The sequence below is a fragment of the Ochotona princeps genome, chromosome 9 (assembly GCF_030435755.1).
Source record: "Ochotona princeps isolate mOchPri1 chromosome 9, mOchPri1.hap1, whole genome shotgun sequence".
Classification (NCBI taxonomy): domain Eukaryota; kingdom Metazoa; phylum Chordata; class Mammalia; order Lagomorpha; family Ochotonidae; genus Ochotona; species Ochotona princeps.
The window spans coordinates 16,667,333-16,685,055 of record NC_080840.1 but is presented as its reverse complement, the minus strand read 5'-3'; the positions used below and the strand labels follow the sequence as shown (position 1 = coordinate 16,685,055).

The 17,723-nt window shown below is 41.7% G+C and overlaps 1 protein-coding gene across 2 annotated transcripts in view; it reads right to left on the bottom strand.

The window, feature by feature from the left end:
• Nucleotides 1-17,723, bottom strand: part of SNTB1 (syntrophin beta 1) — a 228,937-nt gene that overhangs the window by 1,412 nt on the left and 209,802 nt on the right. Inside the window, exons 5-6 of one of the 2 annotated variants that reach the window (XM_004580704.2) lie at nucleotides 8,425-8,621; nucleotides 2,745-2,935 (exon numbers count right to left, since the gene is read on the bottom strand). In XM_004580704.2, the coding sequence (XP_004580761.2) occupies nucleotides 2,745-2,935; nucleotides 8,425-8,621 (388 nt within the window). The remainder of the gene's footprint in view (nucleotides 1-2,744; nucleotides 2,936-8,424; nucleotides 8,622-17,723) is intronic. The other variant, XM_058668517.1, reaches the window with a different exon arrangement.

Below are 17,723 nucleotides of genomic sequence, written 5' to 3'. Positions count from 1 at the left end.
TACACACAAATTTTGGAAGTAACATTAAAGATCACCTGCTTCAATCCCTGTACTTTATGGATAGGGACCCTCGGATCCAAGGGCTCTCCAAGACACCTGCTGCGGTAGCCGCAGAGTCAGAGGGGGAGCCTAGGCTTTGACCTCCAGTTTATTGCATTTCGTACAACTCATCTCTGCACTGTTCACCACTCAAGTTCCTCAGTGCCTGCCTCCTAGGACTGCCTCCCTGCACACTGGGGGTCTGTGTCTGAGTTGAGCTTATCAACTGAATATACTGGCAGTAAAAAAAAAAAAAGTCCTTGTTAAATATTCCACATTAGGTTGTAATTGCAGGCACAAAGGCTAAAATTTAGACCTAAGTGATTTTTCTCAGGGACAAAAATAGCCTTGCATTTCAAAGGCAAGGATAAAACAGAAGACTGATTTTTTCTTCTTTTTCACTCTGCTAGACAGTAGTCACCTCTAGGAAGAAGGACACAGTGGAGTGACTGGTTAGGACAATAACCGAACTGGAAGTATTCTTAGTAAAATGGACATTCAGGTCACTACCTTATTTGTAAACTGGTGATTCCAGCTGAACTTATTGACTGAAACGCACAAATGAAACCTGATAAAATTCTGCAAATTCATCTTAAAGGTTAGAAAAATGGGAGCACAGGAAAGGGAACAGATTTCCTGGCTGCCCGTGGCATTCACAGCAGGAAATCCAGTGCTGCACCAAGGCCAGCAGAATCATCCATAGTGGCTGATGTAGTGGGTAAGGCTCCTGCGCGCGACACCAGCATCCCATATGGGCTCTGGTTTGCGTCCTGGCTCCCCGTTAAAGGCCTGGGCAAAGCTGCATAGAATGTCCCAAGTGCTTGGCCCTGACAGCCACGTGGGAGACCTAGGTCCTGCTTTTAGCTCCAGTCTGGCCCAGCTCTGGCAGTTATGACTATCTGGAGAACGAACCAGAAGATGGAAAATTGATCTCTCCCCACCCTCCTCTATACATGTATACATACACAAAAACATGTACATCTCCCTCTCTAACTCTTTCAAATAAATAAATAAATCTCCCAAAATTTTAAGCCAAAAAACCCTAAGACTCTTTCTAGTGTGACCCCATCCCCTTCGTTTAGGTGGCACCTGCTGATGACTGGATGATTTCTAGAAAGTGAGCACTCATATCCCAAAGGAGAAATAACTGACATTTCTGAGGACAGACAGGTGCACAATGACGAGGGGCTGTGGAAGCCAGTCGTGGAAGGGGAATTACCAGGGCCCATGCTGTGGATTAGTGCTGTTTATGTCCTGGCTGCTCCACTGGCAATCTAGCTCCCTGCTCATGTGCCTGGGAAAGCAGCAGAGACCGGCCTATGTGTTTGCACTTCTGTACCCACACAGATATCCTGAAAAAGCTCCTGTCTCTTTGATTTGGAGCAGCCTAGCTTTTGCTGTTGTGGCTGTTTGGGGAGTGAAATAGCACATGGACACTTTCTTGCTCTGTCTACACCTGTCTCACTCTGTAACTCTGCTTTTCAAATAAACGTTTTAGAAATGGGAGTTACCAGCATTTGCCAACCTCAGTTTCACCCGGTGCTTCCTACACTTCCCATCTGTGTCAGAGCAGTCACAGATATTCGTTGGCGTTTTGAGGAGCCATAACACAATTATTACCCAGTCAAGGACTGGTTTTGACATTCTAGAATTTAAATGAGATGTTGTCTTCCAGAGATGTGAGTAGTTCTCATTCTTTTTGTCACACCCTTCTCCTGATGACAGTTCCAAGGTTCATGGAAAAATGATAAATTTGAACTCAAGCATTGACATGAGAAGTACAAATGTCACCTTAACTGATAAATTGCCTAATTTTGTTGGGTGTTATTTGGTAATCAGCCCAAACTTGCGTTCCTCTGTAGAGTTATTAGTTTCTTTCTATTTTTCTTCTGGCTCCCTCCAACTCTGTCCTTTACCCAGCCCATCTTTTCTACTCTTCTCCCTTCTGCTCCATTAACAACTGCCTGGCAGCAGGGTCTGTATGGTGTCCCTCAATGCATTCCTGATGCCTTGCGTGATGATCAAGCCATGTTAAATACCTGTTAGATTTTCAAATTAAATGATGCATTCTTGGTCCCGGCGGCGTGGCCTAGCGGCTAAAGTCCTCACCTTGAAAACCCCGGGATCCCATATGGGCGCCGGTTCTAATTCCGGCAGCTCCACTTCCCATCCAGCTCCCTGCTTGTGGCCTGGGAAAGCAGTCAAGGACGGCCCAAAGCTTTGGGACCCTGCACCCGCGTGGGAGACCTGGAAGAGGTTCCTGGTTCCCGGCATCGGATCGGCGCGCATCGGCCTGTTGCGGCTCACTTGGGGAGTGAAACATCGGATGGAAGATCTTCCTCTCTGTCTCTCCTCCTCTCTGTATATCCGGCTTTCCAATAATAATAAATCTTTAAAAAAAAAATGATGCATTCTTAAACTAGTAAAACAGTTTGATAAGAATTTAATGTCAGTGTTTTCTTTCCTTTGCTTCAACTATTTGTGTACTTTTCAAATGGAAAATGAAACCCAAGGAAAAGCTTTGAGTTCTCTGAATCTACTCCTTCGTTTTTTCCCAGTAATCAAATAAGACCTGGCTTGGGCCTGCAAATGCTTTGTGAATAGTCAAATGCTTAATAGGTATAAGGCAGTGTTATGTTTATGAGTCACTGTAGGTTTGTTACAAAATGAAATGCACGATGTCACACTGTCAAGAACACACTTACAATCTCTCCTTCTTTGCCACCAAAATCTAAATAGAGCATCCTGATTCCATCATCTGAGGACATTTTCAGTTTTTCATACGGAGACTGTATGATTGTCTTGGCAAAGGCACCTTCCTGAGGTTCAGTGGTAATAGAAAATCCATTCTCATAATGTACGGTCAAGCGGCACTCCTGGTTTTTATAGGTGCAAGCTAGGAGAGAAGCAGAGGGGAGAAAGACCCACGTTATCAGTGCAAGTCAGTCTAATTTCCCAGACACTTGAATGCTTCCAATGTTGTCAGTCCCGACGTCGGGACAGGCACACATTTCGTACTACATTTTAAAAAATAATAATAAATTGCCATGAAAATAGCCTTAGATTGGTTTGGTTGTTATAATTTAACTGCCTCCAAGGAATTAAGGGACATGAACTCCAAGAAATTTCTTTTATTGGGACTTATTGAATGTCACTTGATTGCAAGCCCTTAGCTGCTATAAGACCGCACATAGCCGGATAGGCATTCCTGCCCTCCCTTGGCCAGATGGGCCTTGCCTCAAACCAGATATAACAGACATTTGATTTGAAATAAGAAACCTCTGAATCATAATCATCACCCTACTCTTGTTCCTACACACACACACACACACTGAAAGTCATATCTGCTATTTAGGGGGAAAAGCAAGGGTTACATCACTCAAGTTAGTAGATGTAATATTTTAATGCCTTAAAACAATTGAATTAAACTTGCTTAGACATTAAAGGAGTGCTCTTTTAATTCCCATGAGACTTTTGGGCCCTGGAGAAGCAGTTGCACAGACATCACAGACATGGCATTGTCCATGAAGGATGCAGGTTCTTCCCACTGGTCCCCATGGAATGTAGAAACCTCAGGGGTGCTATCTCTGATCCAAAGGAACTTGGTAAAAACTTTCTGAGAATGGTAGGCACCAGCCGCTGTGTAGACTTCTTAACTGTGTTTAGGAAACACGCCTGACTCTAAGCTTTAGATTCAGACAGGTGGACTCCCACTGGCATCCTAGTTCCATTTAGGAAGCCTTGTGCATGGATGAAATCCTCTATCAAAAAACCAAAGGTTACTCAGTATCAAACTGTTTTTTTTTTTTTTTAACTACATAGAATACCACACTGTATGAATGTGGCAAGTCATGGGCTTGGGCCCTGATTTCTTGGCAGATGACTTTAACGAAATCAGGGATTTTCCCTGCTGGTTATGCTGTAAAGGAGGGACGTGGGGGAGGGAGGAATCGGAGTGAAGGGCAGTACTGCCTGACAACTCACTCTGCGTCATCATTACCTCCACTCTGCTTTCTAACATTCTGAACTTCACCTTACCACAAACTGTTACGGCGGAACTTTTACCCCAACTTGGCAGATGAAAAAGAAAAGAAAAACCTCAAAGAGGTGAATGAACATGTTACACTCAGTCTATCAGCTTTCAAAATTCAAGTTATTTTAATCTACCCATGTCTTTTTTTCTCATGCCTTGGTGCTCTGGACATGGAGGGATGTGAGGAGGATCCTGGGAAGAGGATCTCTTATGAAGAATGACAGAATTTAAGGGAACAAATGGAAACCTTTATGGCTCACTGAATGAGGCAGCTTTTGATCCAAGCTCTGAAGAAAGCATATTCTCACTCCCCTGACTTACTTCAGGCATCTTCAACTTGCAATAAAAATCTCCACCAGATGTGTGCTCCCTAGTAGGTCTGTGATTCCCCCGACTCTGGAAAGGGCTCACTAGACACTACCCTGTGCCACGCTCTAAAGCCAAAGGTGATCAATGACAACAGCATAGAGTCAGTGATGACTTTGCACCTTGGTACTTCTTTTTTGTGTTTTTTTTAAAGAGACTATAGAGCAATGCTAAGTTTGCTTTGTTTAAAGATTTATTTTATTTTTATTGGAAAGTCAGATATCCAAAGAGGATTGGCAGAGAGGAAGATCCTCTGTCCGATGATTCACTCCTCAAGCAGCTGCAACAGCAAGAGGAGCTGTGCTGATCTGAAGCCAGGAGCCTGGGGCCTCCTCTGGGTCTCCCACGTGGGTGCAGGGTCCCAGTGCTTTGGGTCATCCTGGACTACTTTCCCAGGTCATACGCAGGAGCTGGATGAGAAGTGGGACCGCCAGGATTAAAACCAGCGTCCATATGGGATCACAGCATGTACATGGCGAGAACTTTAGCCAGTTGGTACTTCCCTTTTTTAATATTTTGCACCTGCTCTAAACACACATTTTTCTTCCTTATGTTTGAGTTTGAAAGTTATGTGATCAGATATTCTGAAGTAACTGTGATTATTTTAATTCTAAATTACCTCACTGAATGGTATTTGTGGCCTTCATATAATGGCCTTTATATAGTGAAATCAGTTATCTGAAGATTTTCTCAATCTACACAGGATAAATTGAACACATTATCAAGTTAATTGAAGCTCTGATTAAAACAGAAGCCCCTTTCCCCAACTCCCTGTAGGTATCTTTCAATTTGTAACTGGCTTGCACCTTTGACCATTTCCATAATTTCTTGTCTCCCATCAGCCAGCTAGCTCAGTTCACAGAATTCTTTGTTATTCTCCTTTGGATAATCTATCAAAACCCTCATCCATTTTCCTGTCAAAAAAGTTTTGCTTACAAAGATAAAAGGATTTCACAAAATTTGTACAATTTAAACTAAGCCAAATCCATGTGGGCATCTTTATTCTTTCCTAGAACACGTTTTGTAAGTGTTGCATGGAGTCTGAATTTCTCTAGCCAAACACATCCAACGTCATTACATAGAGTATTGAAATGACAGGGCCTTTTCTAACTCTTGGGTTTAAAATTCTAGTATTTCTTGCCATAATGGACAAGCACAACACAATAGAAACTTCTGGGGTGAGTATTTAGGCTAATAGTCAAAGCCACAGTTTAGGACATATGGTTCTACATCAGAGTGCGTGGGTTCCCAGCTATAGTTCCTGATTCCCACTTCCTGCTACTGCAGACCTTAGAAGGCTGCAGGTGATGGCTGTCACCTATGTGGGAAATTTAGACTCTGAGTTCCAGACTCCTGGCTTTGGCCTCAGCCCTGTCCCAGGCACTGTGTACTTTCTGGGGGTGTGCACTAACAGATACGAGCTCTATCTTTTTACATCTCTATTGGTCTGTTAGAGAAATAGTTTTAAACTAAAAGCTTCAGGGTCATTCCCAAAATGATTGCATTGATGAGGGGAAACTTGGAGGCTCTGATTAGTTCTAAGGTGATTGCAAACAAGACGCTAATTATCTTAGATGTTGCAGCAGAAATTGTGTGGAATTTGTGGGTTTTCATATTTCATGGCTTTCACAGAGAAAGCTATGATATGGCCATGTAGATTTCATCTTGTAGCACACTTGCCTGTGGAAGGCCCTCCCTTGTATGTTACAGCTTAGAGAAGAAGTCTGTGGTCCAGCAATATCAGTACCATCTGGACTCTCTCTTACCACCTGTAAATTCACAACTGCTGAACCTGAATCCCCCATGGGCAGAACATCTGGTTCAGGCAAGAAAGCATGATGGAAGAAGGTGGAAAAGAAACTGTAAGAAGCAACTCAGTGATGCTCATACTTTTCTGGAAGACTGCTGTCACTAAAGCTCTTGAATGAGTGTCTCCAGGAGCCCCTGGAGAGGCTGTTTGTAGATCTCAGAATCAGAAATTCACTGTGGGTTTAGGATCAGCAACTACACTTACAGACGCTGTTCATTGTGTATTGCACCTGATAAAGAATATTGGGTTAGATATACAGTTTGCTTTTGAGCCCAGTGCGATGGCTCAACTGTCTAATCTTCCACCTCCAAGCATTGGGATCCCATATGTCTCGGTTGCTTCACTCCCCATTAGCTATCTGCTTATAGTATGGGAAATTAGTAGAGGATGGCCCAAAGCCTTGGGATCTTGCACCCACAGGGGAGACCCCGAAGAAGCTCCTGGCTCCTGGCTTCAGATTGGGTCAGCTCCAGCCATTGTGGCCATTTGGGGAGTGAACCAACAAATAGAAGATCTTACTCCTTGTCTCCCCTTCTCTCTAAATCTATCTTGCCAATCAAATAAATAAATCTTTAAAAAATACAGATTTTACTTTAGTTAAAGTATAATGTTTTACAGTGTGCACTGTGTTTATGTCACTTTTTATCCATATCATTTGGCCATCCTTTTACTTTCTCTTTTCTCAGTTAAAACAAATTATATGTATACTTAGATATATATTATTGATATGTATCATCATACTACCCATGCATCCATCCACTTGTCTATCATCTATACATTTGGATAAAGGGATGAAAATTATTTATCACAGCAGCCTGAAAAGAATTGCCGGTCAGAGCTGTTCGTTGGGTCACTGGCCTGAATAAGAGTATTCCTGTCTCTGTAGATGCTACGATGAATGAAGAATGGACTTCACAGTGACAAAGGCTACATTTAAAGTCTGTCACATACTTTGCAAGCTTCTTGAGCTTTCTTAAAGAATTTGCAGGGTAGGTGTTGGGCACTGCAGTTAAGACACTGCTGGGATTCCCCATGTCCCGTATCAGAGTGCCAAGGGTCAAGTCCTGGCTTCTTTGCATCTGCTCTGGCTTCCTGCTAATGCACACACTGTCTTACAGCAGATGGCAGCTCAGTCAGCAGGGTCTGGGTCACACATGTAGGAGACTGAGATTCAGTTTTCGGCTCCTGGCTTTGACCTGGCCCAATCTTGACTTTTGTTGGCATTTGGGGAGTGAACTGCCTTTCAAATAAAATGAAAATAAACAGACAAAAACCACTTTACCTGATTTGTCAGGCTGACCGAACTGCGAGGGTTAGATGGGCATGTAATAAAGTGTTGTGACCCAGGACACACACATGTACCCGGGAACATACACCCCACATACCCCATCACCAAAATTCTACAAAGTAATATGAAAACATTTACACTAGTATCTCCAGCCTATTGTATTTCCCTTTAAAATATGTTGGTTTTGACTCAATGAATTGGTTTCAGGATCCATAAAATGGTTGTTTCTCATAGTATGGAAATAACTAAGTCATACACAATACCTGTACATAGCAGGTTTTCAAGAAATAGCGTAGCGTAGACGCGACCTTCTTCCAACACTCATAACCCATTTCTACCAACATCTGGGCCTCTCTGATACCTCCACCTGGCTGGATCCACTGCACTCACCCAGGCTCCGCCCACCCCACCCTGCCTGTCCATTGCTGTGCATTCAGGGGGTCCTGGGGACTCTTCCCAGGGCTTTTTCTTTTATTCTTCTTAACCCTGCCTGGAAACCTTTGATTCCTGCTCCTTTTCACAGCCCGAGTCTTCTGATAATTTCCATGAGCTTAAATTTCCAAAAATTGCATTCTATGACAAACAACTCAGGATCAGTTTGTGTTGTTTATAAGCAAGAACCCCACCCACCAGTTCATGCCTCCATTTTCATTCCTCTGGGAAGCCATCCAAAACTGAAACCCAAGTTACCCACTTCCCAGGAATGAAAATATGGATTTTCATAAGTCAAAGAACATAGAGCATGTAGAGCTTTAATTTAAAGGAATCTAAGTTTACTTCTGGAATTTCAAAGGACCCCAAATGTACAGGCATGGAAACTACAGGGAGGCCACATTCAAGTAAAAGGTGATGGAGTACCATTGGTAGCCCATAGCCTGCAGGACCCACCTGTGCTGATTTCAGTAGTGAGTTCGGCCGAGTTGTGGCAACCCTGTACTATGCTTCTTGTCCAATGGGAGAGGTCCCTGCTGGTCTCTGCCCGGAAGAGATGTGTTTCAATCCCTTGCCTGGTACCAGTGCGCGTCGCAAAAGATAGATCCACACCAACCTGGGGTGATCCCTTCCCTGGACCTGAATGAACCAGCCTGGATAGGGGTGGGAAAAGAAAGAGAGAGATCATAAAAATGAGTATCATTTTATCTGCCTGGCATGCCAGTTCATAAAAGCCCAAAATGGTGATGGTGATTTGTTCTCATTTTTCTGATCTGGAAATGAGGATTCCACCTTTTCTTGTTCTTCACCATGGTTTTGTGCCATCTCCTCTCCAGTAGCAGCATGGGATTAAGACAGCACCCAAGAAATGTGCATCGGCCAAATATACAGAGGAGTTGATTAATATGACTTTAACCTATGTAAACTCAATTATCCTCAGTTACAAAGAAAAAGAAACAAGGCAGGGGGAAGGATTTAATATGCTATAAAGTTTCTTCAACTATTCCATAGCTAAGCATGTATGCAAATATGCCATGAATATAGATGGGAGAGTGAATCTGTTACTTATTGAGCTTAACTTAGTCCCTCTGTTTCCACTATACTGGGGATGACCTTGGTGTATTGAATGTACTTTTGAGCATGCATTTTTCATGCAGAACGCCGCCAAAGGCAAGCAAGCAACCTAGACCTCAACTGAAGCAGGTATATGTGTATTTGTTGAACTCTGAAAAAGTTCTAGCAGGCTGGAATTCCTCAGACAAGTGGAGAATTGCACTTGGGATATTTAAGGATTTGTTGTTGGTGGTGTTTAAAGATTTATTTTTTATTGGAAAGTCAGATACACAGAGAGAAAGATATTCTGTCTGCTGATTCACTCCCCAAGCAGCCACAATGACCAGAGCTGAGCCGACTTGAAACCAGGAATCAGGAGCTTCTTCTGGGTCTCCCATGTGGGTGCAGGACCCCAAGTCTTTGTGCCATCCTCGACTACCTTCCCAAGCCACAGGCATGAAGCTGGATGGGAAGTGGAGCAGCCAGGACTAGAACCGGCACCCATATGGGAACCCAGTGCATGTACGGTGAGGACTTTAGCCAATAGGCTACCATGCCAGGGCATAATGAAGTGTTTTTAAGTGCACAAGATTTTCACACTGACTTTAGATCTTACCCTCAGCATAAAAGTGACTTACACACTCAATGTTTTCTCAAAAATCCACTTAAAACAGGAAGGTTCAAGTCCTCTGAGTGCCATCTTCTGAGGCAGCAATGGTTCCTACTTCTCATTGTCACTTTAAACACTCATGTTCTCTCTTGCTCCTTGATATCTCAGCATCCTCTTGGGAAACTCTCATATCAATCATTTGCAGAGCAGCATAACTATAATTTAGTGAATGTTACTTCTCTCTGGGGTATTTGCATGTTCAGCCTTATCTTTTTTTTGTACAGAAAGCAACACTTTAACATTTTTAGGAGAAATTTCAGGTGTCTAACCACATGGTGGATGGGATATCTATTTTCTCAGGCTACCTTTATAGTAACTATTACATAAAGGAAAGTAAAGTCTTTGTTTTCTTTTGTAAACCCAAATACTATGGAACAAGTCACCAGCGTCATAGAATATGTTATATATGCAGTCTGCTAACGTTCTAGCAGTAAGCTTGTTGGCTAGCTCATAGAGCTTCCCCTTACTTACAGGAGGGCAGTTCATCAGGTTGGGAGGCTTTGCAATGCCAAGTTGTGGAAAAGTTGAAGTTTTTTAGTTGCATGATTCAATGAAGATATGGAGACTAGCACATTGAGAGGTGAAGCTCCATCACAGTATGCGTCTCTACTCCCCCAAATAAGAGATGGACTCCCAATGAAATTGTGAAATAGATCTGAACAGTAGGATGCTGAACTTTATATCATTGTACCTACAATATCAGGATACACCTAAATATAAGAATGGTGGACTTATGACTGTTGCTGAAAGAGAGCACTATTGTAGTAATATAGGGGAAACTGGTTGGGATAAGAAGATATGGGGAGGGGGAAAGGAAATCCTTGAGCCTATGGAACTGTGTTACAAAAAATACATTAAAAAATCAAACGCATAAAAAAATAAAAGTTGCACAATATGTCATAGCTAATACCAAATAAATAGTATAGAATATTCTGTTCTTTTTCTTTAATCTTTATTTTCTAAATTGAATAATATAATTCCTACTCAATATGGTTAAACTAAAATATAATAACATGAGAGGTCCTGAAAAAGTTAGTGGGAAATGAATATAAAAAACACGCACCGAAGTTTCCCAGTTTCTGCACTAAAAATGGTTGCTTTGCTAACTGCTCACAAGGGTCAGGCCAGAACTGAAAGCTGTGGATTCACGTCCCATCTCCCATACATCTGGAAAGGACACATCATAGGAGTCATCGCTTATTGCCTCCTGTGATCTGCCTGAATGGGAAACTGGAATCAAGAACCAGAGCAGGCACTTTGGTCACACCAAGAATCCCAACCTGCACCTCCATTGCTAGACCACTCATCTCCTGCTAACTTAGATATTTATTCCATGTCTTCACAAACATTTAAAAAATGTATCTTTGCATTTACAGTATTTGGTACAGTTCTTGCCAAGTCATAGTCAACTTGCAATAAGAACTGACTCTCCTGAACTTTATCTGACATAATCAGTTTCATTCTGTGACCCAAGTACCTCCACTCTGTCACAACCCAGAGCCAGCACAAATACATAGTAGATGAAGAAGCCCAGAAGACATGCCACCCTCATGCAGATTGTCACTGTAAGATTGAAGCCAACAGTGACGAAGGAGTACAATTCGTGAGAAAAAAATACATTCGGTGTGTGAATTCACATTTGGTATATTTCCGTCTGGGTATGAGGAGCTAAATAACTAACAGAACACAGCCAAGAAGAAAGCCTGGGGTCAGGCTGGGCAGTGCCATGCACAGGACCCTTTGAGAGGCAGACTGCATGTGTTACAGGAAGGCAGGGACCAGCCTCTGGAGGGAGGAACACGGTGTCGTTCGCTGTTCGTCTCAATGCTAAATTCTGATAGAAAAGACAAGAGGAAATGTGGGATTTTCAACCAAGCAATCATGAATTACCTAATATTTATTTCAAAGAACAAATTGCCCTCTGAGGTAAAACAGTTATGTTGTAATTGTTTAAAGACGTAGGTATTGAGTTCATGAAATGTCCAGTATTTTGCATAAACATGGACAAAAAGCAGACTGTCTTTATTTTCTGCTACCTTGTATTTGGAAACACATCAGGATTAAGTGAAAAACATTAGATTCCCAAGAAAAACTCAGGGTGTGTATCTTCTGGATGGAAAATCACAGATTACGCAATGTACATATGTTCTGTGGAAATGAATTTACATGTGCTGAAAATGTCTAGCTATGTAACAACAATATAAAAGAAAAACTTGGGAGTGAATCCATTACAACATTAAGCAATTTTAAGAGGATTTTGATTTTTTTAAATTTTTACTTAAAAAAATTTCCTGAGGCCAGTGTTGTGGCATAGCAACTTAACCTTCTTCATGCTTCATGAGACACTGGCATTCCCCTATGGACAGCAGTTCATGTCCTAGGCTGCTCTATTTCAGCTCCAGCTCTCTGCTAATATACCAGAGAAAGCAGTCAAGGATGGCCCAAGTGCTTGAGTTCCTGCACTCATGTGGAAGACCTGGAAGAAGCTCTTAACTCTTGGCTTTGGTCTGGCCCACCCCAGCTGTTACAGCCATTTGGGGAGTAAAGCAGCAGCAGAAAGACCTCTCTCTCTGTCTCTTTCCTCTCTCTCTAACTTTGCCTTTCAAGTAAAAAAAAAAAAAGTTTTTTAGGAAATATCCAGCATCACTTAAACCATGAGACTGAAATAGGCTCATCACCTAATGTTTAGAATGTGTGGCTTTTGACTCAGTGTGTCAAACATGTTTGTTGCTGTTGTATTTGCTTACTGTTAGTGACAATTCAGTGCAGGCCTACTAAATGTATTACCTATACCCCCCTGCATTTGTTTGTGTCTGGATTATTCTAAATTGTCTGAATATTGTTCCCAAAACCTAATAGCCACAGGCAATGACTTATGGGACAGCCCTTCTCTGAATGAAGTTAACTGATTCACATGGCAGGAAACCTACACCTGTGGCCTCATTTTTCTCTTACACTAATCAACTGGCCTCCAGTAAGTGAGCCAGGAAAGATGCTGAGGCCTGTGAGTTGGAGTTATAGGATTTATTTTCATTTGTGCATGTTTCGAGGGTCAAGTTCATTCTCCCCTCTGTCTTCAACTGAACATGAAAAATCACTAGGTCGTTCATTCACTTACCAATCAATAAAGCTTTCACTATTTAACAACAGATAGACTCATAGATGTTTAACTAGCACTGCAGTGGACTGAATTGGTATGTTGAAACCCTAGCCCCAATTCAAATATGATTATATTGAAAACAGGGCCTATAAAGAGGTAATAAAGATTAAGGGAGGGCCTAAAGATAGGACCTTAATCCAACAGGACTGGGTCCTTGTACGAGGAGGAAGAGACTGAAGATGTTTTTTCTTCTGTGTACTTACAGAGGCAAATCTATGTGAGGCTGCAACAAGAAGGTACCACCACAAACCCCACTCAAAATCAACCCTAATAACAATCTGATCTTGAGCTTCTAGTCTCCAGAACTGTGACAGCTAAACTTCTATTGTTTCTAGTGTCTCAGTTTGTGATATTTTGTTTCGGCGACCCAGATGAATAAGAAAAGTACATACCTACAGAAATCTCTCCCCTCCCTCTATCACACACACACACACACACACACACACACACACACACACACACACACACCTTTTGTCATTGGTAGAATGTTGTAATGATACATAGAAATTGCATATTCACTAACCACAATACCACTTAAAGAAGGCTAGATAGCTGGCTGCTTTCCAATCATGACATTTCAAAGGTGGGCCAACACCCCTGATCAAGATACACTCAAGATTCCTTTTTGTTTAGTGTTTTGTGTGCCATATTGATGATAGGAGTGGCAACTTCTAGGAAGAGACAGAGATAAACAGTGGAATAATGTAACTTAGACATGCTCTGGGAGATCTTTCCTCTGTAATGAATTTGCCTTGGCACATTGCCTACCCCTAGTCCATCAAATATCTCAGAAACAGTGTATCCACTTGCCTGTTCATCAGGCATTTCCACTCTCAGATGACTCACAGGCATGTCAGATTTCATAGAAGCAAAAGCAAAACTGGAAGCAACCCTAACAGCTTAAGGACTCACTGCGTGGGCTTGGTGCTGTGGCTAAGTCATTGCCTGTGATACTAGCATTCCTTTTTGGAGTACCAGACTGAGTCCCAGCTACTCAACTTCTGTTACAGCTCCCTACTAATGTGCCTAGCAAAGAAGTGGAAAATTACCTAAGTGCTTGGCCTCCTGCAGCCATGTGGGAGACTTGGATAGCATTCCAAGTTTCTGTTTCAGTTCCAGGGAGTGAACAGATGAGAAATATTTCTCCACGGCTCTTTTTCTGTTTTTCATTTTTGCAAGTAAACAAAAAAATCTAATAAAAAGAACTCCCTACCAGGGTTCTAAGTTTGGTAACAAAGAGCTGGGTCTATTTTAAGGCGGTGACCTTTATACTGACAGTCAAAATTATACTCAAAAGAAATAGGAAATTGAGGGTCCAAATGAAGAAAGGATTACTAAAAATGCCAAAAACAACAGGAGTCACTCCTTGGATGTGTACAGGGCAAAGAAAAGACACACCTGAGTCCAGAGTGAGTGGCACTCTTGAAAGTGCCCCTAGTTGCTTCTGATGAATGCAAGTCCACTCTCTGAGCACTACACACCAAAGTGAGGCAAGGACGAAAACACAATGTTAATGCAACTCAGAAGACTCTTTGGGAAATCAGAGAAACTGAGCAAGAGGCAGGAGGACCACAGAAACGTAAGTCACGTCTTCATTTTCAAAACACAACCTCTATGACAGTGGTCCTAATGAAAATTCTGCAATGAATTTTTATAATGATTTTTTTTTCGTTTTCAAAAGAAAGAAGAACATGTTTATGGCGCTTATATGGCTTGTCCTCCATTCATAATCTTGTTCAGAAACAAGAAGACTAGAGGAATTGTAGGCAAAGTGAATACTCAGAAAAAGAATGTTGACGGGAAAAATCCTTTAATATTCATTTGCTTTTTAAAAGTAAAAAGCTTTGAATCCAAAGTTTGCATTGTTAAGTGAGTGTGGCCTTCATGGGTCAGTTCAATTAGAGACAGGGCTCGAGCTATGTCCTCAGGTCTGTTGTGTTAAACATTTCACCAGTGACTTGTATGATTGGGCGTCCAATCAATGGATAATCCGCAACTGGGAAAGAAACATACAGAATCAGGTTGTGAGACAGTTTACCATTGCAGTTCAAAAAAACTAACATAATAACAGAACATGGGAGTCGTGGTATAAAGCATCATTGGAAATCAGGTGTTGATTGGCTCAATGCAGAACAGCCTATAACACTGATGTGAATTTAATCTGAATACTGGAATTAAACAGACACTGATCAGGCCACACTTGAAATACAACAATTTGGCTCTAAGTTCCAAGTGTTTTTAAGAGAAATAGACAAACAACAAAAAGTAAAGCTTAGAATCTGACAGGAAAGAGCTAGCGTGGATTTACTCATACCTCACTAGGTGGGACACAAAAATTAGTCACTCCTCACCATGGTATTGAAGATTTCTCTGCACACCCCTCCAAAAAAACAAAATGTTCTGCACCTTAATTGTCGAAAAATGTCTTGTTAGAGTTATAAGCCACTCTAGATTATCCCAAAATCAGCCAAGTTCAGCAAAATTATACTTCAATATAATAAACGGCTAAATACTAAAATGAAAATAGATGTGAGACAGCTGAATAGTACCCTATAGCCGTTTTAAAGGGTATAACAGCCAGCTCTATATATAAACTAAAATTGAAATATCAACGAGCTAATCACAGGATGTGGCTAAGAACTTGCATTCTTTTTTCTCTTTTAACATATTGGTTACTCAAAACCATGTCAATTCCATAATGTTGTAAATCGTTGCTGATGTTATGTTGGGACTCTTAATTGACTGGGATGATATTCTACCAGCTCTACCTTCAGACCAGAAATGGTCTCACCAAGAAACTGTTCAACTTATCTGGACAATAAGATGCTGGACTCTATACTTGGCATAAGTTTGCAAGGAAAGAATCTTGATTGAATTTTGAACTGTAATATTGCAACAAGGTGGAGGAATCCACCATGAGGGAAGGGTGTGGGGAGGGGATGGGGGAAACCCAGAGCCTATGTAACTGTCACATAATGCAATGTAATTAATATATACATTTAATATATACATTAATTATTATTAATATATATATTAATTAATATATACATTAATATATACATTTAAAAAGAGAGAAAATGTTTTAATCATTTTGTACCATGAAAGCCTTTGGTTCAAAAAAAGATTTGTTTATTTGAAAGAGTAACAAAGAGAGAGGGAAAGGGGAAGGAGAAAAGGAGTGAGGGTGTGAGAAGGAAGGACAGAGAGGGGACAGAGAAGTGGGGGGGGGGTGCAGAGAGGACTGGGAAGGAAGAGTAAGGGCTCTGGAGAAGGACAGTATTATTGCTGGAGAGTCTTCAACTTCATCAAAGGCATCCCCCAGACGTTGGCCCACCCAAAAGAACCATACTTGAAGCAAGAGGGAAAGTGAGGCAGGACCACTTTTAGCCAAGCTGAGGCTGCCTGAGCTGGCCGCTAGCAGGTGTTGCTGAGTGTTCACTTAGCAACGGTCCCTGCTCATGCAATGCTGACAACACCTGGATACGAAGATGTTGGGAGAAGCAAATTTACGACTGCCAGCAAAGTAATTTACGGGAACTCGAGGTCAGGCACATCCCCAACTGATCTGCTGCTTGATGAAGGTGCCCCGCCTCTGGTTGCTGTATATCTTTATCAACCCACTTACCAACCCTGGCATATCACCACTTTAACTTCCTTACTATACTGAATCTTCTCAGGGCAGGAGCCTTGGTGTCACTGTGGATCGGAAGCTATTTAGCACTCTGCCTGACACATGGTGGGTGTTCAATAAACCTGAGTTTTCAAACATTTTTTTTAAAATGAGACCTCGATTTTGCAAAGGAAATCACACGCACACGCACGCACGCACACACACACATACACACAGATTGATCTATTGAAATCTGAGGCTGATGAAAAGGCCTCCTAAAAGACTCTTAATGACTGTGAGCCCACACTTGGGAACATGTCACTGTAGCCAGATTCTGAGAACTAAGTGCCAAGTAAATGTCAGATACACATCAAGATGTTAGAAGTCATCGTTTGGCCATTTGAAAAGGTAGGGCTAAAAACCTGTTGACCAGGGTTTTTCTCGTTCTGTCCCCGAAGATTCTTTCTGTTTTACTCCCAAGATTCTTCCCAAAGACCTGCCCTGATCTGCAACCTCAGGGGACACTGAAACAGTTATTATTTATCTTTCAATTAATTTACATTTTAAGCTCTTTGTGGACCCTTAAAAATGTCGCCACCTCACTCTTTGCTGCAGAGACTAAAACTGCAACCACCAAGAAAATAATGTTTCCTGAGAGATCACTTTTCTGACCCAATCAGAAAAAAAAAAAAAAAAATACGGGAGACAGGCTTTTAAGCTGCAATTCAGACCCAATTTGAAAAGTCCAAGTACATGTTTTGTTACCTGGTTACAACATTCAGATGTATGCATTCCTGTGGTTGGAAGCAGAGCTGCAAATGCCAGGAGAGTTTCCTAAAAGGAATACGAATGCGTGAAAAACTGCAGAAGATGGCTCACTACTAAAGCAGGGGAAATGGATGCAGCCATCAGTGTGAGGAAGCGAGAGGGATAGAACAGGATACAAACCTCAGTTTTGCTACTTAATGACTGTGAGCCATTAGAAATTCCTTAGACTCTCCATTCCTAAGGTTCCTCATCTCCCATACGGGGATGTTCATCATATGCTTCCCTAACAGTGTTGTAGTGAAGATTAAGTGAGCTAGTATGTGCATATGGCCAGGAACAGCAATTGGCACACAATTTATGGTAGCAGCCATCCTTATCATCAGAATGAAAGTTCAATCAGGGTAGGATTTTATACTTGATTATTCCCAGCTGTCTCCTGAGCACTTGGACTTGGTTCAGGCACATATTGGGAACTTAGTAAACATTTGTTAGAA